Source organism: Acinonyx jubatus, chromosome A2, assembly GCF_027475565.1.
Source record: "Acinonyx jubatus isolate Ajub_Pintada_27869175 chromosome A2, VMU_Ajub_asm_v1.0, whole genome shotgun sequence".
NCBI classification, from domain to species: domain Eukaryota; kingdom Metazoa; phylum Chordata; class Mammalia; order Carnivora; family Felidae; genus Acinonyx; species Acinonyx jubatus.
Window position 1 is genome coordinate 24,749,554 of NC_069383.1, and position 23,602 is coordinate 24,773,155.

General features: G+C 50.3%; 3 protein-coding genes across 3 annotated transcripts; 1 reads left to right on the plus strand and 2 right to left on the minus strand.

Moving 5' to 3' along the window:
* The first annotated feature begins 2,558 nt into the window (after window positions 1-2,558).
* Window positions 2,559-7,145, plus strand: PAX4 (paired box 4). Its single transcript, XM_053218131.1, is given in 12 exon segments — window positions 2,559-2,669; window positions 3,069-3,199; window positions 3,490-3,705; window positions 3,986-4,061; window positions 4,668-4,793; window positions 5,017-5,099; window positions 5,460-5,529; window positions 5,987-6,042; window positions 6,294-6,432; window positions 6,762-6,775; window positions 6,777-6,833; window positions 6,835-7,145. Coding segments are annotated over 12 exon segments (1,053 nt in total). The 5' UTR covers window positions 2,559-2,656; the 3' UTR covers window positions 6,907-7,145.
* Window positions 7,146-10,763: 3,618 nt separating this feature from the next.
* FSCN3 (fascin actin-bundling protein 3) lies at window positions 10,764-18,180 on the minus strand. The gene is made up of 7 exons (XM_015086894.3): window positions 17,860-18,180; window positions 16,110-16,806; window positions 15,674-15,792; window positions 13,960-14,119; window positions 13,318-13,488; window positions 12,781-12,986; window positions 10,764-10,937 (listed from the first exon to the last, which is right to left on the minus strand). The coding sequence occupies exons 1-6, from the start codon at window positions 17,998-18,000 to the stop codon at window positions 12,781-12,783; spliced, it is 1,494 nt and encodes a 497-aa protein (XP_014942380.1). The 5' UTR covers window positions 18,001-18,180; the 3' UTR covers window positions 10,764-10,937.
* A 1,459-nt stretch (window positions 18,181-19,639) lies between these two features.
* ARF5 (ADP ribosylation factor 5) lies at window positions 19,640-23,010 on the minus strand. Its single transcript, XM_027075403.2, has 6 exons — window positions 22,817-23,010; window positions 22,198-22,278; window positions 21,738-21,847; window positions 20,897-20,968; window positions 20,229-20,354; window positions 19,640-20,126 (listed from the first exon to the last, which is right to left on the minus strand). Exons 1-6 carry the CDS (start codon window positions 22,881-22,883, stop codon window positions 20,040-20,042), a joined length of 543 nt encoding a protein of 180 aa, XP_026931204.1. The 5' UTR covers window positions 22,884-23,010; the 3' UTR covers window positions 19,640-20,039.
* Between the last annotated feature and the right edge of the window lie 592 nt (window positions 23,011-23,602).

Consider the following 23,602-nt stretch of genomic DNA (forward strand, 5'->3'; position numbering starts at 1 on the left):
AGGAGTTGATCCCAGACCCCTGGCGTGTGCATTCTGGCTGGGAAGCTGTCTGTGGTTCTGGAAGTCACCTTTGGGCTTCTGTGCATTCCAAGCCTTGAGGATATAGTCTGAAATTCCCCCATTTCCATATTCTCCATTCCCTTCAGGAGTCCTGGCCCCTGAGTGGGTGCACTCTGGGTCCAGGGGGGCCTGCATGGAAGATGGCTCTGTCCCTGCTTTATGGTGGCAGGTAGACACAAGATGGGCTCTGAGGACTTCCCATGGAAGGACAGAATGGGTCAGTGGCTGTGGTTTGCTCTGCCTCGGGGCCGGTGTCTGTCAGCCCCATGCACACCTCCCTCCTCCTCTCTCCTCTGCTCATGGCCTGTGACATCACTGGCTGCTCCCAGAAGGCCGCCCTCTGTTCCTGAGCACGGGCTCTCTGTAGCTCTGGACCCCCTGGCAGGACTGAAGCAGGAGCAGAGTGGAGGCTGTTACTAGGACCAGACCACCATCACCCCTGGAACCTGCAGGGGTCTCAGGAGCCCAGCACAGGAGACTGAGACCCTCCCACTGAAGCACCCACCTCATTGCCTCCACACAGGTAGCTCACCTACAGGCTCATTGTCTGCTCTGCCTCCCATGCTGTCTCCATGTCTTTGTGTGACCAAGCCAACTTCTCTCCCCTTCTGTCTTTGCAGCCTAGCGCCTTCCTGCCTCTCCAACTCCTACCCTGCTTTTCCAACTTGTGAGCACCAGTTCTTTTCCCAGACGAGTTATTATGAGCGCTGGGAAGGAGTGGGTGGCTGTTGGGAAAGGTTGGATGTGGATTTAAGTTTGGATATGGAACCTGAGTCCCCACTCCTCCTCTGAGCTCTGGTCACTTAGAGGGCACACAGTCATTTCAAAGGCTTGGCTGGTATCCTGAGCTCCCATATCCCACTGCCCCGACAGAGCCCTTTGCATTCTTGACTCTCCTCTCTCCATTGCTTAGCTGGCAATCACACCTATGGGAAGCAGGGTTGGGGGCAGAGAAAGAGCCCCACGATGAGGAGTTGGAAATGTTGTCTTCTGGTGAGGGACTGGCTTCTAACTAACCCTCCTTGAGTTTTGTTCCCTGGGTGGTCCCTGATTTGTGGGAATGCCGATCCGTGCCTCGGCTTTCTTTTTGGAAAGATCTCTGCCTTCTTTCCTGACTTTCTGGAAAGATGAGAGCTCAAAGGGGAATGTGTCTCTACCTGTCCGGAGAGGAGTGAGTAAAAGCCAATTCAGCCACCGAGTTGAAAAGCGGCTCTGGATGCCATAATCTGTGAGTTCCCTGTTTCCCCCCTGCACTTCTCTCCTCTTCCCGGCTGCACTGTAATCTCTTGGAGGGTTCCTTTCTTTTCACTCCCTTCATCCTGAACAACCAGCAATGTGCTGATGGTTAATACTTTATTCAGCAAATAATTGCAGATTAGTTAACTGAGCCAAGATGGCATAGTTATTACAGGAAAGTTCTATGCACAAGCTATTTCCTGGGGTGACCTCTAGCCCTGCCAGGGTTCCAGGCATGAAAAGAGGTGGTTTCAACTCCTGTTACTTGCTGATGAAAGCAAGAGAGACAAAGCGTCCCTTGCTGCTCAGAGACTCTCCTGTGCTCACAATGTATTGTGTCACCATGCAGCTCTCTCCTATTCCTCGCTCTCTGCCTTCAACATGCTTTCCATAAGTGTTAGTTCAACGAGTGAGTGTCTGATCCCAAGGAATTGGTCTCTGAGAGTGAAGCTCCTTCTCTGTGAGATCTAGAACTCTCCAGAGTTAATAAGAACAACAACCCCAGCAGGTTAGAAGATGCCAGGAGATGTGTCTTCTGAGAGAAGCCAGGAATTCATGCTTGTTCGTCAATACTTCCAGTGGGTGGAACCAGAACCTCGATTCCCCAGGGCGGGGCGGGGGGGGGGGGGAACGGAGCCCCTGTGTTTCCCCAGAGGTCCCTGGAGAGTACAAAAAGAGTCAGGAGCAAGACCTCCCAGGGGAAGTTTTCTGAGGAAAGCTTTCTGGTTGGTGGTTTGGAGAAACTAACCTTAATAGCTTTCTGATAGTGAAGGCAGAGTCTTGAACCTGGTCTCTAACCTCAGACCAAGGCAATTGGGATCTTTGGTCACTGATTGCCCTCTTCTGGCTAGGCAGAATATTCTAAGGTTTGGGTTTTGACCCTATTGAGACTGAACTTAGGAGGCCCAAGTGCTGAGAAGGCTTTTGAGGGATCAGAGACAACAGGTGTCCATTTGCAAAAGGGAAAGGCATTAGCGTTTGGGAGCATAATCCTTTTCCACCTCCCTGAATTCTTATAATGAATGTGTGAGAAGTGAGAACCCTCTCACCCTCCAGGCCCTTATCAGGTCATCCAGAAAGATCCAGTCCTCTGCTGGCCCTGTGATGTATTAGTTCATCACAGAAGGGCATAAGTAAAGAGAACTTGGATTTTCTGAGCCAACCTTCTGGCAAATTTTAGAAACGTGGCCCTCTATCACAAAACACTACAACCCAAGACGGTTCTGAGCAAGAGATTTCACCCAAATAACCTCAATCATTGTAGACTGAGCTCCAAGACCAAAGAAGGAGCTCCCAGGAGGAACCCCTCTCCCCAGTCTTCCCAGTTCCTGCCCTTCTGTGAGAAGTGTCAGCCTGGAACATGCCACAGGATGGTAAGACACCTGGGAGAAGTGGGAAGAACAGGTTGGTGCAAGGAGGGAAAGTATATCTCAGGGCCCTGCTTTCATCCACATGGTTTCCATGCCCTTGGCCAGTGTTCTGGGGGAGTTTGGTTCAGTCACTCCCTCTCTGCTCCACCCTGCTTCCCTTAGATCAGTGGGGTCAGTGAAAATGGCCCCAAAGCAAAGACTCAACTATGAGCCACCTCCCAAAGAAAGTGAGAGCTGGGGGACCCTGGGAGCAGAAGGGGAGCAGTCCCCTGGGGAGAGGACTTTCTGTGTGGTGGGAAACCAGACTTGAGGGGCCTGAGTAACCCTCCCCAAGAGGGTCCTCCTTGCCACAGGTGGGCTGGGGAGAGGGGAGATGTGTGGATGCCTCCTTCTCATGTCCAGGGACCAGCAGTGTGAATCAGCTAGGGGGGCTTTTTGTGAACGGCCGGCCCCTGCCCCTGGACACCCGGCAGCAGATTGTTCGGCTGGCAGTCAGCGGGATGCGGCCCTGCGACATCTCACGGAGCCTTAAGGTAGTATGCTTTACCAGGTGATGGGGACAAGAAGCAGGAACAAAGCACCCTCTTAAGGCAAGTCTGAGGCTGTTGCAGACTCTGAGGGCTTTCGAGGCTTGGGCTACTTCCTAGAAGACCCTCTTGGGGCCTGGGATGGGGAGCTTCAGGCTCCCAAAGATGAGGCTGAATTCTTAACTCTGCAGCCTGGTCCAGTAAGTCTCACTTTGCCTTGGAGCCTCCTGCTGCCCTAGGGACACTCACCCTCTGCCCATCATGCCTTACCTGTCCTTGCTTCTTATCTGACCCAGGTATCTAATGGCTGTGTGAGCAAGATCCTAGCGCGTTACTACCGCACAGGTGTCTTGGAGCCCAAGGGGATTGGGGGAAGCAAACCCCGACTGGCCACACCCCCTGTGGTGGCTCGAATTGCCCAGCTGAAGGGTGAGCGCCCTGCCCTCTTTGCCTGGGAGATCCAACGCCAGCTCTGTGCTGAAGGGCTTTGCACCCAGGACAAGACTCCCAGTGTAAGTGCCCTCCCCTCCCTGCACCAAGGCTGGTGAACAGGCCGTCTGGGAAGAAGATCCCTTCTTACTTGGCAATGAGGCCATTCCAGCCTGGCAGGGCAGGGTTGCTGGGCCCCCTTCTGTAAAGTGGGAGTGGCGAGATAGGAGAGAAGAAAGGAGGCTTCCCTGGGAAAGATGTGTGGGCCAGGACGGAGGAGAGAAAGGCTACTGGGGGAACATCCTCAGGATATAACCCTGGGTCTGTGCACCACCTCCCCTCTCAACACCCTGACACCCCCAGGTCTCTTCCATCAACCGAGTCCTGCGGGCACTACAGGAGGACCACCGACTGCCCTGGGCACAGCTCAGGTCACCAGGTGGGTCTTGGAGCTGCAAACGTAAGCATTTTACAGGGATGATCAGAGCAAACATAAGCATCTTACAGTTGGCAAAGCCCTTTCTTGTTCTTTCTTGGATCACCCTCACTGACAACAAGACAATAAGGAGGGCCTGGCAAGGAGTATTGCTCTCTCCTGGCAGAAAAGAACTGAAGCTTAGAGAAGAGAAATGGCTTACCCAAGGTTACCAGCTAGTTGTTGGCAGGTCCTGTGACAGAACTCAGGTCCTCTGGCTCCTAGGTTCACAGGATCTGCCAAGGAAGAGGCAGGGCTGGACCTCCCACACCCTCCCTATGCCTCACGCACAGCCTCTCAGAGTACTCTTCACATTCTGTGGAATCATGCAAACCTGGGCCAACCTTGCTGCTGTTTCCCCAAACACGAAGCATGCACTCAACCATGGCATTGGGAGTGCCTCCCACTAAGTGCTCCTTTAGTAACCTCCAAGAAACTGTGAATGCCCTACAAGCATGGCTCTGCTCTTATATCCATGTTGTCCCTTATCCATAGCCCCAGGGCCTTGGGAACCCCATCTGATGAGAAGAAACATCACAAACCGCTACAAGCCACTGTCCCCCTTTACAGATGTTTTGACTCCAGTTCCTCACACTCCCCGCAGTGGCTGTGAAGTTCCTCGGGGTCCCCACCCAGGGACTGGCCACCGGAATCGGACCATCTTCTCCCCAGGCCAAGCTGAGGCTCTGGAGAAAGGTGCCAGGGCTGGGGCAGACAGCAGGTGAAAGGGTGCTTGGTGTGACACAGGCAACGGCCCTGTGGCCTGTGGGCAAAGGCTGAGAAACGGAGGCTGTGGGTGGCCTTACCTTAAGGAGGAGGGTAGTTTAGGGTCATAGCAGGTGGGAATGGGGCCTGAGGGGGAGATCCATGCCTTGCTCCTCTCCCTGTGACCTTACTACTTGAGCCTCGATCTCTGCAGAGTTCCAGCGTGGGCAGTATCCTGATTCGGTGGCCCGTGGAAAGCTGGCCGCTGCCACCTCTCTGCCTGAGGACACGGTGAGGGTGAGTGAACTCTGCCACACAAGGTGCACAAAACGCAAGAACAAAGACTCTGTGCTGAGGTGGTTTTGGGTTCTGGTGAGGGGCAGATGGCGGGGAAAAGGTGGAAAGAGATTCGTTTGTAGAAAAAAGTCAGACACAAGACCCTCCTTGTTCTCCTTCTGCCGATTCCTCTCTTCTCTTCCCCACTCCAAGCCTTTGAAGTGAGGAGGGGGACAGCGAACAAAGGCCAGAGCAGGGAGGAGGGACATCAGGTCTGAGGAAGGGTCTGTGCTCTGGGTCCAGACCAGAAACATGTGATGAGAGCAGTAGGTGCCAGGTAGCGAAGGGCACAGCCAGCTACACCGTTCTGCTCTCCTTCAGGTCTGGTTTTCCAACCGAAGAGCCAAATGGCGCCGACAAGAGAAGCTCAAGTGGGAAATGCAGATTCCAGGTAATTTTCCTGCACATCCATCCTTCCATCCACTCATCTACCCACCCATCCTTCCATGCATCCATGCGTGCATGGATCTATCCATGCATCCATCCACTCACCTATCCATCTATCCACCCATCCACCTGTCTGTCCCTCCACTATCCATCCATCCATCCATCCATCCATCCACTAAACATTTACTTGGCATCTTCCATGTGCCAGATTCTGTGTTAGATGCTCAGCATTCAGAGTCTCTGCTCTTTAGGTCTGCACTGCCCCGTTTACCATCCCTGACATTTAATCCTTCTTCCCCAGTCTCCCAAGGGCCTGCCTTGGGGAGGAAGGCAGTTTAGGGTTATAGCATCCATCTCCTCCCATCCCTGCCAGAAGTTGCCATCTTTCTTAGAACCTCCCCGCTACTCCCCGCTCCCCAAACATATTCCTCCTTCTGAGTGGATCTACTCTCACCTTGTAGGTGCTTCCCATGTACCAACTGTGCCCAATGCCTCCCCTGGGATCATCTCTGCACAGGTATCCAGGAAGAGAGGGGAGTTTGTGAACTGGGAAGACAAGGGCTCACTGCTTCTCCCAATTCCTGACTGCTCCTGGTTCCTACAATTCACATTTCAGAAAGCACCATGCTCACAGTCTACTATGTGAATGGTGCCCTCTAGAGTTGTGCAGGAGACAGTTGGAGGCATGGGGGCAGCCTTGGGGCCCCAGTTCTGCTAAATAGGAGGCATCACTGACAACTGAGGGTCTCCTCTTACTTTTCGTGGCAGCCCCCTGGGAGTGTGTCTTCAGCAGTCCTGCCTGCCCTGGAATCCTTGGGTCCCTCCTGCTATCAGCTGTGCTGGGGGACAGCACCGGACAGGTGTCTGAGTGACAACCCACCCCAAGCCTCTCTCAAGCCCTGCTGGGGTAAGAATCCACAGGCCAGGCCTCACTCCTGCAGGGTGTGGGGAAGGCTGACTCCTTGACCCGCAAGAGGGCATGGATCTCCAGTTGGGGTCACCAAGGGAACATTGATACAGCTTTCTTCATTCCTTCCATGGCCTACAAGGTTAGATGCTAACACCCGCTGAGTCTATATTTCCACTGACAGATGTAGAAGGAAAAGGGGGTTGGATTGGGATGTGAGTGTATATATCCAGGGTAGAGAACTGATATCTGTCCCTCTCCCCACCAGTGACTTTGAGGGGTGGGGTGACAGCAACAAACCCAAACTCACCCTCTCTTTGTCTCTGCAGGCCACCTGCCTCCTGCAGCTGAGCTCCCTGGATTCAGTAGTGCTTTGCCATCCTTACCCTTCCTTCCACTGCCTCCGTGGCCAGTGTTGGTGCCCCTGCGGCCTTGCTCTGGCCCAGCTCCCCATCCCTGCAAGGCCTGGAATGAGGGAGGAGGGCCAGAGTGGAAAGGAGATGGGGTGGGGAGGATCTAATATCATCCTGCCCAAGCAGATTACTGGTTCCTCTTCCTTCCTGTGACTCTTTCTCCTCATCTGTGGACCCGGTCTGGTCCTGTCTCGCTGCCCCTTCTACGCGGCACCTGTTTGGACGGGCTGGGAAAGCCGTGCCCACTCACGCTGGCCTTTAATGGCCTCTAGTTGGCAGGAATAAAAGCATTTTTTTAATTAGCAGTACTTCCTGTTTGTGTTTTTCCCATGAACATTCATACTCCTACCCCTACTTTTAACAATGATATAATTTGCTCTATATCTAGCTAGCTAGCTAGCTGTCTTTTATCTTCCTATCTTCCAATCTATCTATCTGTATGATCTCTTTTTGTATGTAACTATGTATGTATCTAGCTGCCATCTTTTTAATTTATCTATATGTTTATGGAACTATCTACCCAATCTGTCTAATCTATATATTCATCTACCCGGGTGTATATCTACATATGTATGTAGATATGTATCTATATTAGTGTGGACACTCATGCACTCATATTGTGCCCACACACACACTGATAGTACATCATGGCATGTCACTTTTAAGTCCCAACAGGTATCTCCAAAAATAAGGGACTTTTACATAACTACAAGATACAGTAATTCCTTAATCTAAGGAAATAGACATTACTTTCTTAATTGCATGTGTATTTTTTGCAAAGCAGCAGAGTGGAAATGCCATCTTTCATACTCTGTCCCTTTATACACACCCCTGGGGCATGTTTGCTTGCAACTTCTTGGCAGTAAGTTTCACATCTTCTCAGTTTTGTCTCTCTGCAAAAAAAAAAAAAAAAAAAAAAAAAAAATCTGGCTCCCCCTGGGAAGCCTTGGTATGTAGAGAAAGAGGGGGAATATGGGGAGAATGGGGTGAAGAATGGGATATTTTGAAGAATAATATCTAAATTCTTTCCCTTTTGAAGAGCGGGGGCATGGACTGATAATGGCTGATGGCACAAAGCGGGATAAAAGGAGTGGGGGCACGTTTGTTTTCTCTCATCTGGGAGTGCTACTCATCCAGAAGCTATCTTCATCACTCTAGAGCTGTGCTCTGCAATAAGTAGCCACCAACCACATGTGGCTATTGTAATGTGACTAAAATTAAGTAAAATGCTGGGGCACCTGGGTGGCTCAGTCGGTTAAGCAAATGACTTTGGCTCAGGCCATGATCTCATGGGTCACTAATCTGAAGCCCTGGGTTGGGCTCTGTGCTGACAGCTGAGAGCCTGCAGCCTGCTTCAGATTCTGTGTCTCCCTCTCTCTCTCTGCCTCTCCCCTGCTTGCTCTCTCTCTTTGTCTCTCTCTCTCTCAAAAACAAAACATTTCAAAAATTTGTGTAAAATGAACACCCCAACTCCTCATTCCCACTAGCTACATATCAAATGCCCAAAGGTCACATGTGTCCCCTGGCTGCCGTATCAGACAGTAAACATTACAGAACATTTCCATCAGCACAAAACGTTCTATGGGACTGCACAGCTCTAGAATGAAATTCCAAGGGGGACGGAGCATACCCTGCCTCTGCCCTGCTGACAGACGGCCTAGGTAAATGGGTAAGGTTTTGTGGGAAGACAATCTGCACGGCACAGTCTGCGAACAAGCCATTCATTCAACTACAGGACTGATGTCAGCAGTGGAGGGAGCTGTCAGCTGAGGCCCCATGGCCAAGCACGATCAAGCGGAGGATGGATGGCCACCTGGGGGGAGTGGGGCCTAAGAGACTATGAGTGGGGGGTGTGTGTGCCTCCATGCACACGCATACCCATGCATCCGAGTTTGTACATGCGTTTATGGAACGATGAGGAAGAGATCCTGCCTTAAATGACCCCCGAGGTCCTATCTCTCTGAAGAGTGTATTCCACTCCATATCTTTGGCCTGTTCTTAAAGTTCTCTGGGAAAGAAATGCCCTAGTCTCTAGCGTTCTCAAGCTTCACTTATTATATTAAAATTTTTACAAAATTCTTTTATATCTCTTGAGGAGAAACATACTTACAAAAACCTGAGGTCAGTTTTCTCTGTGCAGATGGAAACTCTCTCATGTTGTGGTTTTAGCTTCTTTTCTCAACAGATTTAAAAACCAGGCACTCATTATAGTGTGGTGCAATTCCCCCAAAGTGGGGGTCAGGCATCACTAATTGAGAACATTTTAGGAGGCATGTAGACACTGCTTTAAATAAGGGTGAGTCAGATGGGGCGCCTGGGTGGCTCAGTTGGTTGGGCGTCCGACTTCAGCTCAGGTCACGATCTCGTGGTCCGTGAGTTCGAGCCCAGTGTCGGGCTCTGGGCTGACGGCTCGGAGCCTGGAGCCTGCTTCCGATTCTGTGTCTCCCTCTCTCTCTGCCCCTCCCCCGTTCATGCTCTGTCTCTCTCTGTCTCAAAAATAAATAAACGTTAAAAAAAATTTAAATAATAGTGAGTCAGAAATGAGAAAATTATTCACCTTTCAACTCCCTTTCAATTTAATTTGATTGCATCAAACAGAAGCTTTCATTTTGGTCCTAGTATTTAGTGCCTCTATAACAGTTGTTAATCTTTTTGTTTTTAATGTTGATTTATCTTTGAGAGAGCGAGAGAGACAGAGCATGAGCAGGGGAGGAGCAGAGAGAGAGGGAGACACAGAATCTGAAACAGGTTCCAGGCTCTGAGCTGTCAGCACAGAGCCCGTGAGATCATGACCTGGGCCAAAGCCGGATGCTCAACTGACTGAACCACCCAGGTGCCCTGCCCACCTGCCCCTTTTTTTTTTTTAACAGAGGGAAAGGGAAACACAGGTTCTGAGCCTCAGACAGGGGAGGGAAATCTAACTAGGATTTGAGAATCATTTTGTATTTATTTATTTATTTAATTATATTATATTTGTGAGAAAGAGAGAAAGAGAGAGCATGAGCAGGGGAGGGGCAGAGATAGGAGGAGAGAGAGAGAGAGAGAGAGAGAGAGAGAGAGAGAGAGAGAGAATCCCAAGCAGGCTCTGTGCCCATAGCACAGAGCCCAATACAGGGTTTGATCTCACGAACTGTGAGACCATGACCTGAGCCAAAGTTAAGAGTCAGATGCTTAACTGACTGAGCCACTCAGGTGGCCCTGATTGTATTTATTTTTAAGGTCACTTTCTATTTATGGCAAGTGATTCTGGTCTTCCATTTTATGACAGTGATTAAAATATTCCTTTCTAAATAAAAGTACTTAAGAGTCTATGTCAATAAAGACATTGATAGAGCATATGGTAGGTAGATGAAGGCCAAAGTTATACAGACAGTATAAGAACGATGGTCATTTTGGAAACTCTGTTTTGATGGAAAGAGTAGTGGACATTACAGTCCATTCTAGTTGAGGAAATTGAGTCAGAAACCCCAGTCGTGGGACCTTGGGCAAATCACTTCAGCTCCCTGTAAAAGGTGGGCAGTGATGGGGAAAGTACCTGTCTTGCCCAACTGATGAGATCAAAGGTAATGATAAGGTGGGATAATTGGTAAACCTCCAGGGTGGTGCTGAGGGAGTGTGCTATACCAGCATAAGGTGTTATTACCATTGCCCTGTGCCCATAGGATTAGTAATCATTCTTTCAAAACCAAAAGGACAGCTAATCATATCTGGATTCTTAATCCTTCAGGGCAAAACTGGCTCCTTATGGAATCACTGGAAAAAGTCTAGCGATTCTGGTGGGAATGGGAAAGATCATTGTAAGAACTGGTTACCATTTGGTGCCGCCTCTTCTGGATAGAACTTCGAGTGGTCTGGGGCCTCAGTCTCCACCCATATCCAGACCCCTATTCTGTACTGAGTCAGATGCACACCAGGGTCTTGGGGGTGGCCTTTTGTGATGTATTGTCACTCGAAACAGGTGTTTTGCTAAACTGGGTAGGGAAAGTTGTGTAACAGATATTCCCATGGATTTGGACTCTGGGGTTCCTCTTGTGTTTAGCGTAGTAGTTTCTCCTGGAGGATTTGGATTTCTGTAGGTAGCATCCCATTGACCTGGGAAGGGAAGAGGAAATAGAAAGCTTCAGTCAGTCATTTGCTGAGCTTAGGCTTTTAAGAAAAATCTGGTTAGACCATCTGTGAAAAGAGACAATAAAATGATTTGTCCCATTCTTGATGAGGGATCACATAGATGCATGTGAAGTTAATTGATAGGAAAAGACAGTAAAACTTATTTTTTAAATCATATTAATGGCATAAAAATAGCATCAGAGTTCAAAGGGATACTAAATTCAACAGAAAAGATTTACTAAGAATTCAACAGGATTGGGGAAGACTTCTGATAGAGTAGAATGCGCTAGGTGCCAGGCTGTTTACTGAGCATTTTATAATCATTATCTCACATAACACAACAATCCCAGGAGATAGATATTATATTCCCATTTTATCCACAAGGAATAGGCTTTGTGAGGTTCATTTTTCCATGGTCGCCAACAAGTTAAACTGATAAAAATCTAATTTTATCAGAACCCAGTTCTGAGTCCAAAAATGAGCTCTTAACCACTATGATACACTGTCTATTGGAATGTCAGGCTGGGAGGAGCCTGAGAAATTTAGTTAAATCAAAACCCTTCACGTAACAGATAAGAAAACAAGCCCAGTGTGATTTCATCCAGTTTGGCCATAGTAAAGGATTTGTGTAGAAAACTGGTAGAAAATGGAAGAAGGGAGTGAACATGTATTAGGGGTCTATATCCAGATTCATATTGTCACTTGACCGTCATACCACCCTATGAAGTAGATATTATTCTCACTTTACAGATAAGGAAACCAAGGCCTAGAAATGTTAAAGCAATTTCCCTAAAGTTCCAGGTTTATATGATACAAAAACCAAAGTTCTTCTTCCTACAACATCCTCATAACTTTCCAAGTTGAGAAAGCAAGGTCAGCTACGAAGAAACGGGGCTAAGAGCAGTGAAACGTCCTGAAGAGGTGTGAACAGGGAATGATGGATTGGAGGCAGCACCTGAGGAAAGCAAACTTGGTGTGGAGAGGAGATTGAATAGGATGGACCTGAGGCAGGGGAGTGCTGCTGGGGCGGGGGGTTACTGCGGTGAAGGCTTTTGGTGACAAGCCTGGAACCAAAGGTACCAAAGGTAGTTAAGAAAGAGTAAGCCCTCAAGAGGCATAGTTAAGGGAGTACCCAAGAATTTTCAGGGTTTGGTAAAGGGAATGAAAGGGAGGAAGGAGACATGGTGCTGAGGTCTTGATCCAGAAGCATTTGAGAGGGCAGCCATGCCCTAGATGGCCATGGGGAGGGCAGGAAGGATCATCTTTGGAGGGGAGGGGAGGGGAGGGTGAGTCGGCTGATTTTGAGGGGATAGCAAGACAAAGTCAAGTCAAGTGCCCATCAGGAAGTTGGAAAGAGATGAAGGCAGAGTTCGGGAGGAGGGTCAAGGCTGCAGATGAATATTTGGGAGCCATTAGCACTCCAGGGATCCAAGGATGTAGGGATAGAAAGTGCATGGGATAGAAAGCATACCCTCAGAGTTACCTGTCTCCCCGAAACATGGGACAAAACTGCATCTTAACAAAGGAAGATAAACACACACGAGTACACCCAATTTTGTCCCCTGCAAGTTTGCTTGCACACTCGTGTCAGTGTGGCATAATAGTGAGAAATCTAGATCTGATTGCCCTCCTTTCTCTAGCAAGGCTGGGTTTAGAAGCCCTAAGAGGAAAAGCACATATCTGGAACAAATGTCTGGCATTGATCAAGTTGTGGGACAGACGTCAGCCCAGGGGAGGTGTTTTGGTCTCACTCTCACCCACCTCCCTTCCTTTCTTGCCCCTCAGTTCTTGCTCCCCCATCTCCAGGTCCTTGCCCATTTTGTCTTACCTAAAATTCCCAAATACACTCTTTGGTAATCTCCTCGCTGTCTGCCAACAGGGTGCCGCTTCGGTCGGATCGCATGTAGAAGCCATTGGGTGCCAGTACTGTGAGCAAGTTGCTCCCATGAAGCTCTATACAGAAGTTGAGAGCGAACTTTCCCCAAGGGCGAAAGGTGCCAAAGGACGTTATTGACCAGAAGGATCCACCCTGTGCTGAGGAGGGAAGAGCTCAGGTCAGTGCCCTATTCAGGACAAAGTTCTCCAACAGTACAGCCTGAGGAGGCTCCCGGGAAGCATGCCAACCCTCCCTGACTACCCTACCCTGCCTGTGTTGGCAGGTCCCCCTACGGAAACACAGGAGGGCTGGGTTTTGTTCTGCCGACCCATTCTGGGGGGGGGGGGGGTCTTGAAGTGTGAAAACAAACGGAAACTCTGTTTCTCCTTTTATGGTGAGTAGGGTCTGAGCAGCAGGCCCTGAAGTCTGAGTTGGGGCCAAGGCAGGGCTAGACTCTGACCCCAGGGATGAAGAAGAGGAGCTCCTCACCCTGGAAGTGGTAGATGCCTTGGCGGCAAGGCAGCAGATGAATGCAGTCAGGCTGATCCATATTGCACTTCATTAGGTCGTGTTCTGATGAGGTGCCCACATACCCATAACGACCTCGCAATACGAGGAAGGGACGGTTAGCTAATCGAATCCCAAATTCCTCATTTGGGCCTAAAAGAAACAGAAAGGAGTTATCTGGATGAGCTGCTTCTAGATGCCTTCGCCGATAGAAGCAGGAAGAGGGGCCCTAATTGTAAGGTGTTGTCAATACTTTAACAATTTTTGAACACCTACTATGTGCTGGATTGTATGCTAGGTGCTTATGAAATGTTTGTGAAAGCACTTGTGGAACCTGAGAAATGTTGATGTTCTTCCTTCCTTTGAGATGTGTGAGCCTATTTAATCCTCACGATAATCCTGTGAGGCAGGCAGGTTGGATATCACTTCCATTGATAATGGAGCCAATGAAACTGAAGCTCAAAGAAGTGGTTTGCCCAAGTGATGACAAAAAATCAGTGACTCAGCAAATATACAGACCCAAATATTCTGGCTCCAACTCCAGTGCTCTTTCTGTCATATCTCAGCTCCCTCTGAAAGCATCTCTGACTTGGAATAACCTGGCAGGAAGGCTGTTGTGCTTACCTGGAATGGTGGCTTTGGCCATCAGCAGGCCATTGTCTATGATGCCCAAGAAGCGTCCATTGGGAGCCTGCAGGATAATCCTGCCGCAGTTCCAGTGCATGTGGAAGAAGGTGCCAGACTCCATTGGGTGCCCATTAGCTACCACTGTCCTGTGGTGCCTCTGGAGAGATGATAGGGAGCAGAGAGGGGAAACAAGGACTGAAAATCTCAGCTTTCTTCCCAGCGTTTCTATTCCTAGACCCTTTCCCACATACCACCCACTAGCTTTCTTCATTCTCCCTACCCTGGGAGGGTATGCTTTATGCTTTCCCATCCTTTTTGGAAAACGTATTGTGGCCTTAGCTCTTCCACTTCCCCAGTTTGCTATTTCCCAGAGCCCATTATTAAAAAGGGACCTGGATATCCATATGGAGAGAAATAGTCCTCAGCCCAGACCCAAAATCATTTCAAAATGGATCATAGACATAAAAATGAAAGCCAAACAATAAAATGTCTACAAGAAGACACGGGAAATTCTTTGTAACTTTGGGACAGGCAGTGATTTATTGGGATGAAAACTCACTAACCATTTATAAATGGAGAAATTGGTACCTCATCAAAATTACAAACTTGCTGCTCAAAAGACACTTGTAAGCAAATGAAAAGGCAAGCCACAGATTGGGAGGAAACACAACACATATATTTGGCAAAGAACTTGACTTCAGAACATAGAAAGAACTCTCAAAACTCAATAATAAGATAAACAACCCAGTGACAGATGGGCAAAAGATGTGAACAGACACCTCACAGAGAAGATCTACAAATGCCCAGTAAGCACATGAAAAGATACTCAACATTATTAATTATAAGGGAGATGCAAATTAAAGCCACAGTAAGATGTCACTACATACCTACTAGAGTGGCTAAAATTAAAAAGACAGACATCACCATAAGGATGTGGAGTAATTAGAACCCTCATACATTACTGGCAAGAATGTAAAATTGCATACTCCCTTTCAAAAACTAACATTTTCTTAAAAATATAAATGCACGTTGATCACGTGACCCAATATTTCGACTGCTAGGTACTTGTCTTAAGATAACTAAAAATACAGGCCCACAAAAAAACTTGTACACAGATGTTCATAGTAACTTTATTCATAATAGCCCACACTGGAAACAACTCAAGGGTTCATCGACAAGCAAATGGATAAGCAAATTACGTTTGTGTTTATGAGTGCTAGTATGGAACACTACTCAGCAATAAAAAGGAACAAACCAGTGGTACACAGATCATGAATCTCACAAACGTTATGCTGATGGAAGAATACATACTGCAACCCCATGCGATTCCATTTATATGAAATTCTAGAATAGACAAATCTAATCTATAGTGACAGAATACATAAAAGGGAAAAGCGGGAATTTCTGTGGAGATAGAACTATTCTCTAACTTGTGATTGTGGCATACTTGCATAGGTATATATATATTTGTCAAAACTTATTGTATGCTTAAAAGTGGTACATTCTATTGTAAATAAATTCTGCCTCAAGAAAGTAAATTTTTTTTAAGAGGCCCTATTGGATAAAATTGGGCCCATTGGTTGAAAATTGATATGGGCCTCCATTGTTCACTTCAGCATCTAGTCACTTGCCTTGAAGAAGGAAAAAGTACGTCTAGAATGAGAGAACTCAGGGATCAAGGGTTCTCTTGCTCAGAAGGCCAAGGTCTTACCTGGGCTAGGTAGCAGCCATTTGCTGCACGAAGCTGCAGGGCGAGGCTCTCGTTGTCACATTCAAACTGGAACAAGGACATTGGGGTTACGTGCTCAGAGGCAGCATATACCTCAACATCTGCAGAGAAAGAATATGTCAGAGGGAGAGTTTGGTCTCACCCTCAGTGTCAGTCCCTCCTCCACGATTTATGGCTGGGGTTCCCTCTGTTTGCCCCCCTCAGCTTTCATCCCCTTCTGGACCATAGGAGCTTGGAAAGACCCAGGCTACTTTCCCCTAAAGCCCATGACCCTGGCCTTATCACCCTGCTCCATGGCACAAGAGATCTTCTTGGGATCCCAGCACATTCAAAAATCTTTGCTGATCCCAAACATATTTTTCTCTTTTCAGCAGCCAGCTCTCCCTCCCTCCACAGCAGTGTTGAACCCAGCACTTGCCATAGATGATGGAGAGGAACTTCTGAGTCTTTGACCTGAGGCTGACCCACGTCGGACAGCGCTGTAGGATGAACCACTCCTCACCCCTATGGGGACTGGAGCCCAGGCCCAGGAGCAGACGTGTGCCCTGTGGATACAATATGCCTCCTTCTCCATCACTCAGTGCCACGAGCCCTCCAGGTCGCACTTGCATGTGAAAAGCTGTCTGTGATGAGGGTTGGGGGGCCAGCCGGTCTAAGTGGGACAAGAAGAAGTGTGTTGAGGTCTCCAGGTGGTAGCATCCATCTTGGAAATGCAACAGGAAGCCACATTCCTCCAGGCAGGGCACTGGCGCATCCACCCAGACGCGGCCTGTGGTAGGGTCAGCCCGGGCATAGCAGTGGTTAATGGGGCTGTAGAGGATCACATGGACATGCAGAGCTGGCCGGGGGGTCCACATGTGGTAAGCTGAGAGGACCCTGGAGTTGCAGAACACATCTTCACCATCAGACTCCAGATAACGACCACTAATAATGCACTGGAGAGTCCACTTGCCATTGCGGTGGAAACGCAGTAGGAAGCATCCATGGTGGCTGGTCCTTGGCCGGCCATAGGATAGACTGCCATCTGCCTCGCATAGGAGGTAGAGGCCCTGAAAGCTCCTTAGTCGTACAACAGCCTGTGCGTCGTGTTGATTGCTCACCAAGATCTCCCAGGTCTAGAGGCATTGGGAGGAAGAAGGAAATCAGTACTGCCACATGACTAGGCCAGGGAGCCCTACCACCATCACCCCTGGCATCACCCTAGAACCTTCCTTGGGACCAACCACCTTCTCCTCCCCATCAGCCTCCTTGCGGTCAGCTCTTCCACCCTCTCATCCAACAGTAATCAAAAGATTTCAGGGCGCCTCTATTCCTGGAATCAGAGCGCTTCTCAAGATCCCAAGAGAAGCTCTAAATGCTTACTTCTTCCAGCTACCAGAAGGTAAACTTCCCTCTCTCTTACTTGGTGGCTTCCTTCAATACCTAATTTTCCAAGAAGTGTTTTGGTTTCAATGTTACTTTCCTCTTCCTCACTGTTGCCCCTGGAGAGCACACTAGCCATACTCCCATCCCCAAAGCCCACCTCGCCAGCATGGCAGGAGAAGAGCAAGACCTCTTACAGGTGGGTCCAGGCTCCAGGGATAAGGATGGGAACACACACAGTTGAGATGCAGTTGTCTGGTTCAGCTGTGATCAACCCTGTTCTAAACAAGGACCTTGCTACTGCCTCACTCTGTTGTACTGTTGCAGGGCTGCCTATACCCCTTTCTAAAATGAGCTCTCCTACGCTTGTAGAGTACCCCATCCCTGAACTACAGCCAGAACAGAATCATAGGCCTTGCCGTCACTCCACTTGTCCAACTTCCCTTGGACGCCCACAATTTTGTCTTCCAGCCTGGGCTGTTATCTCGCCTCTTTGTGATGACGCAACCACTCTGTATTGGGATGGAAGGAAGAGAGCAGCCAGGGAAGGCTAGGAAGGAAGGGCTAACGCTTTGTCTGTCGGAACAGGTTTAGAGAGGGGGAGACGGAGCAGTGGAGACCTGTGACCAAAAGCCTGGGGTAGGAGGCTCTCAGCCTGACAATGTCAAAGGCTGGGAAGATGATTAGGCTGAGCGTGTACCCCTGCCACCACCGCGTGTGCGCACACAGACACATGGACACACGCATACGCTCACGAGAGCTTGGCCATTGGGAAAAATGGCTCCAGTACAGGTTTGCTTTGTTACCTGTCTCCGGCCCAAACCCCTCGCAGTAGCAGTGACTATATTCTTATATGTCTCATAAGTGAGGTAGGATCCTGCCCAGCTGATGAGCCCAACCCTTAGCTCCTCAGGCTTGGGGCTTTGCGTCCACTCCACATCATCCATGGGGCCGGCACCACACGTGATGACTCTGTCCGGCCCAGCCTTCCCCCCAGTGGTGCGGTTCCACAGGCCATAGGGCCTAGAATCAGGCCTGTAGTACCCACCAGAAGACGTTCCCAGAGGGAACTTCTCAGGCAGAGGCTGGGCTAGGGCCCAGCGCCTCTGTGACCCGGGAGCATTGTGACTGTGAGGGCTGCCTCTTATCCATAGTGGGGAAAGGGCACTGGCACAGCATTGTCAATCTACAGCCCAGAGGGAGTGGGTCTAGGGCCTTGGGCATTAACCTCCTCACATCACTCCAGGCACCGAGGTCGGCTGAACGAAGACTGGGCATCAGAACTTTGGCCTGTACCAGTGATAGCCCATGACTACAGGCAAGTCCTTCTCCTTCTTCATGCCTGTTCCTCATTTTAATGGCAGGGTAAAAACCAACCTCTTTCCACCCTCCGAAATGAGTTCTGCTTGGCTCCCTTGGGACTCAAGTGTTTTTAAAGTTCAAGATATCCAAGAAAAATCGATTAACTTTTACAGCCCTTGGGAGGATGAGGCCAAAATGTCTCAGAAGGTGCTTTTCAGGAAGTGTGAGGAAACCCTACACAGATAACCAGCAAGGATCAAATTACTCATATTAATCAGAAAGGGCTGGCTTAGAGCAGGGTAAGGAAAATGCCCTAGATGGGGAGAGCACTGGGCATCTTCCTCATAATCCCCAGCCGCACTGCTGCTGGGCAGCCGGTGAATGCTGGCCCTCAGGATATGAGCCCTTGCCCTCAAAGGGTTTCTGTTGGCCAATGGCCATTTCCTCTGTAGGGAAAGCCCCTACAGGGCTCATTTCCTACAAAGCTCACGGAGAAAATCAGTGAAGAACATGGAGGAATTGACAACATCAAAGGAGAAAGGCAAGAGGAAATAATGGTGGTGATGGTGGTTTTTGCTTAAGCTTTGCTGGGATTCAAAGAACGGGCAGAGTAAACCACACTTGGAGAATAGCCCACACTCCTGGTTCCATTCATATGCTTTCTTATTCCCCGTGGTGGGAATAGGGGAGTAGAGGGCAGGGTTGTCTTCCCAGGTAGAAAGAGTTCCAGTGCAAGGTGAGGAACTGTAATTTGCAAGGCCCTATCAATGTTTTACAGAAAAAGGCTAATAGACTACGGGTGACAGAATCACCTGGGTAATTTTTAAGATGCATATTCTTGGGCTTCACACTGGTCCTGATGAATCATATTTTCTAAAGGTTATCTCGGGACCCTCTTTTTAATAAATATCCCCTCCCCCTGAATTTTAATGTGCACAGTAACCATGAAGAGCCACTGCTCTAAGTAGCTAGGAGATGGAGAGGAACAGGAAGTGTGTGATTTACAGAATCATGAGGTAGAGCCTGTTATCCTCAGCAAAGGCCCCCTGGAATCGGGAAGGGAGTGGAATTTCCTCCACTGGAACCCCCGAAGTACTGTAACCTCAAGAACAAGGAGGGAGAGGCTGAGCTAGGGGAAGGCAGCGATGTGTGTGTGCGCGCTGGGGGAAGGGGTTGGCTGTGCAGCCTTAGCGTTTTGAGCCTCCCCCTGTCATATTGTCCTTTTGTACCCAACAACCCAGCCTCCCCCCAAACCCCCGCTTCTAAGCTACAGACAACACTGTGTACAAACCACAGCAAATTTATTACTCAATATCCAGTGCCACATCATAGCACCACCCGGAGCCCTCACCTTCCCTCCCCATCTGGCCCCAAGGGTACACCCAAAATGGAAAAAACAAAAGTAAACCCAGATCCCTGCTCCTCCTCTGGAAATAGGGGCCTTAGCCCTGGAGGTCCCTTCCACAGGCTCCAGCAGGCAGGAGAGTGGACCCCTCCATGCCCGGAGAGCGAGGCTCCAGGCTCCAACAACAGAGAGAACATGCAGGCAGGAGCAGGAGCAGAGGCCTGTGTCTGTGGGAGAGGAGGAATGGGAGGGAAGGGCACTGCCTGAGGAGTCCGGGAATCTGGTCATCCCGGGATGCACGCGGGAGCTTCCGGGCAGCAGGGGCCGGCCCCTGGTTTGCTAGCGCTTCGACAGCTCATGGGACAGCCAGTCCAGCCCATCATACAGGCCTGTGCCTTGGGTGGCACAGGTGGCCTGGACGTACCACTGTGGGGAGAAGGAAGGAAAGGTCAGTAGCAGGGAAGACAAGGGGATACCTTTCCTCCTGGCCCCAGCCTGTGGCTCCCCTGGGAGAGGCAGGACCCTCACCGTGCGGCTGCGCAAGTGCTGCAGCCCCAGCTTGTCGGTCAGCTCGCTCACGGGCATGGCATTGGGCATGTCCTGCTTGTTGGCAAACACCAGCAGCACCGCATCCCGCAGCTCGTCTTCCTGCAGCTGAGAGAGACGAAGGGGATGGAATCTGGAGCCCTAGCAGGGTCTCCAGGCTTCCTCTTCCCTGCTGTGGAAGGAGTCCCCCCTTCTACCTTCCAGCATATTTGTGGGGAAGAATGTAATATTGTGCAGTCTGCTGCTGAACACAAGACGCAGAGTCATAAATCAGCTTGAGGCCATCTGGCCCGAAGTCCAGAGCCTTTTTCTAATGACTTGCCCTAGTCAAAGTGACAACATTTCCAAATGGAAAACCAAGAATGAAGAATGTAAGATGAAGTTTCTCTCTGCGACATATAATCCTCCTTTCCCTGCCAACTTCTCAGAGGCGAAGCTGTAAGAAATCAGTTTCCTGACAAGGAAAAAGTCAGTCCTATACTTTTCACCTGACTCAAATTCAAAACAGGGTGAGATACTCCTTGTGTCGGTGTCACAAAGAGAAACACGTTCAAGGCCTGTGAGGCATTTCCTGACTTTCACACTGGCACAGAGATCTCAGAGCTCTGCCTCCAAACCAGGGCTCAGTTCCCATTACTCTGGGGGCTCACCATCTTCTGGAGCTCATCAGCAGATTCCTGGACCCGCTCTCGGTCATTACTGTCCACTACGAAGATGAGGCCCTGGGTGGGAAGGAAGAAAGAAAGGGCAAGCAATTACTCCCACCTGGGACATACCCTAGTCTGGCTTTCTTCTTCCCATCTTTGTGTCCAAACCCTTCTCATCTAAACTTTCACAAGGCTCTGCAAACATCCTGGCACAAACTGGAGACACCCTGCCCGGGATACAGCCTCTGCCCTCAGGCAAGCAGTGTGGCTAGGAGAGGTGCAAGGGAACAGGGAAAGACTTGATGAGACTTAAATGAGGCAGCATGAGGGCGCCTGGCTGTTTCGGTCAGTAGTATGTGTGACTCTTGATCCTGGAGTTGAGTTGAAGCCCCACACTGTAGGTAAAGCTTACTTAAAAAAATAAAATAAAATAAAATAAATAGGGGCACCAGGGTAGCTTAGTTAGTTAAATGTCCACTCTTGATTTCTGCTCAGGTCATGATCTCACCGCTCCTGAGTTTGAGCTCCTTGTCTGGCTCTGCACTGACAGCACGGGTCCTGCTTGGGATTCTCTCTCTCAAAATAAATAAATAAACTTAAAAAAAAAAAAAAGTAAATAAGACAGGATGGACCCAGAACCCTGCTTGTCAGGAGAGTGTAGAGTGGCTAAGTCTCAGAAGACTAATAATGCCAGTTCTGAAGGACGAGTAGAGGCAAGCCTACAAACACAGATAGAAGGAGGTGAAGGGTTTTTTTCCTGGGTTGGGGGCCCAGCCTAGGCCAACATCTCAGTCTTTGCAGTCCTAACACCTTTTCTCGTGGGGTTGGAGAGCCCCATCCCCACCTGAGTGTTCTGGAAGTAGTGTCGCCACAGAGGCCGAATCTTGTCCTGGCCTCCCACATCCCAGACTGTGAAACAAATGTTCTTGTATTCCACTGTTTCCACATTGAAGCCTGGAGATAATTGGAAAAAAAAAAAAAAAGAAAACAAAGTCCTGAAAGAAAGGAACTCACTAAATCTATGTAGAGTCATCAGAGACCTAAAACCAGGAAACGATCGAGTCTGCTGGGAACAGAACCCCAGAGGACCTGCAGTCCACAGACCAGGCGGGGCTAGGTCACATTCACCCAGCCTCGGCACTATCCAGCAAGTAAAGGTAACTGTGACCCACTTCTCAGGTAGCCGTGTCCAGTGTCAGGGTCAGCCCCGCACAGAGATAAGGGCCTCAGGCAGAGTCGCGAGCAGACCCAGAGAAGGCCTGCCGCCAGCCTCCCGCTCCTCCCGGGCTCGCCTCAGAACTCACCTATGGTGGGGATGGTGGTGACAATCTCCCCCAACTTCAGTTTGTACAGGATTGTGGTCTTGCCAGCTGCATCCAAGCCAACTGCAAAGGAGAGGGGCAGAGGGCTGGAGACGGGAGCGAGGGAGCCCTCTAGAGACCAGGGAAGGGGAGAGGCCAGGACAGCCGATGGAGACGGAGGCGAAGAGCCCCTGCGCCTGCAGGTGCGCGCTGTTATCTGCCTTCGAGGCCTTGAGGGCGGTCTGATGGTGAACACCAACTCCAGCCCCAAAGCGGGCGAGGGGCTGAAGAGGGCTAGTGGGTAAAGGGCATAAGAGGAGGGCCACGCTCCTTTTAAAAGTCGTCTCCAAGGGCGGAATCCTCCCTTCTTACCAGCCGGGCTGGGGCGTAGGGAGCTTCACCCCACCCAGGCCCGCAGCTCCCAAGCCCAGGCCCCGGGGTCGGCGCTGCAGACCGCAAGCCGCCCGAGAACAGTGACCCCGGCGGGGGGTGGGGGTGGTTAGGAGGTGGGTGACTCAGGGTCAGAGACCAGACTGAGCCGGGATCGGAGGGATGCGGGGGCGGGAGGACTCCGCGGGGGCCGACGCTCCGGTCCGGGCCGCGCGCGCTTGATCTGCCTCACCCATGAGGATCCGCATCTGCTTCTTCCCGAAGATCCGCGAAAAGAGCGCGGACACGGTGAGGCCCATGGCGGGGCCGGGGGAGGGGGTGCGGGCACGGACGCGGGGTGCGGGCTGGAACCGGCCGGCTGCTGGGGGATGGGGCGCAGCAGCAGAAGGAGGAGGCTCCGCCGCCGCCTCCGCGCGTCCCGGCCCGCCCTACGTCATCGCGGGCCCGCCCCCGCCAGGGCCCCGCCCCCTCCCCGCCCCTTCCCCACCCCCAGGCTACCTCTCCGGCAAATTCTGAAGCTAAGCGAGTCTCCGCATCCTTGCTGAATCCGGCGCCGGCTTTAAAGAGTGAAGGGTCTGGGTCTCTCCGTTTCAAGAGCGCTGGCAGGTCTATGGCTGCTTCATGGCAGCCCGAGCGGGGTCGAGGAAAGTCTACAGTGTTCCACACGGCCCCCGACCCCTAGCTTAAGTGGCCGGCCTTTCGGCTTTGGTTTGTCGCGTCCAGCCCACCCTGCGCTCCGGTGTCGCTTTTGCGAATTAGCATTATCGACTGTATGCACCACCCTCCGAGGGGAGCGGAAGGTCGGTGCAAGTATCTTATTCCTCTGTTTGGCCCTTTCAGCGCCCAGAGAGAGGCTTTGAACGTGGCAGGTGGTTCAAGTGACCCTAGAATCTCGAGAGGAGTGCGCCGGAGGTGGAAAAAGAAGGTGCCCTAGTGCTAGCTGGACTTCTTGGTTTTCCAATAAGGAGAACTTTCTCCTGCGTGCTGGAGAACTCCACCTTCGCCTCCATGGTTCCAG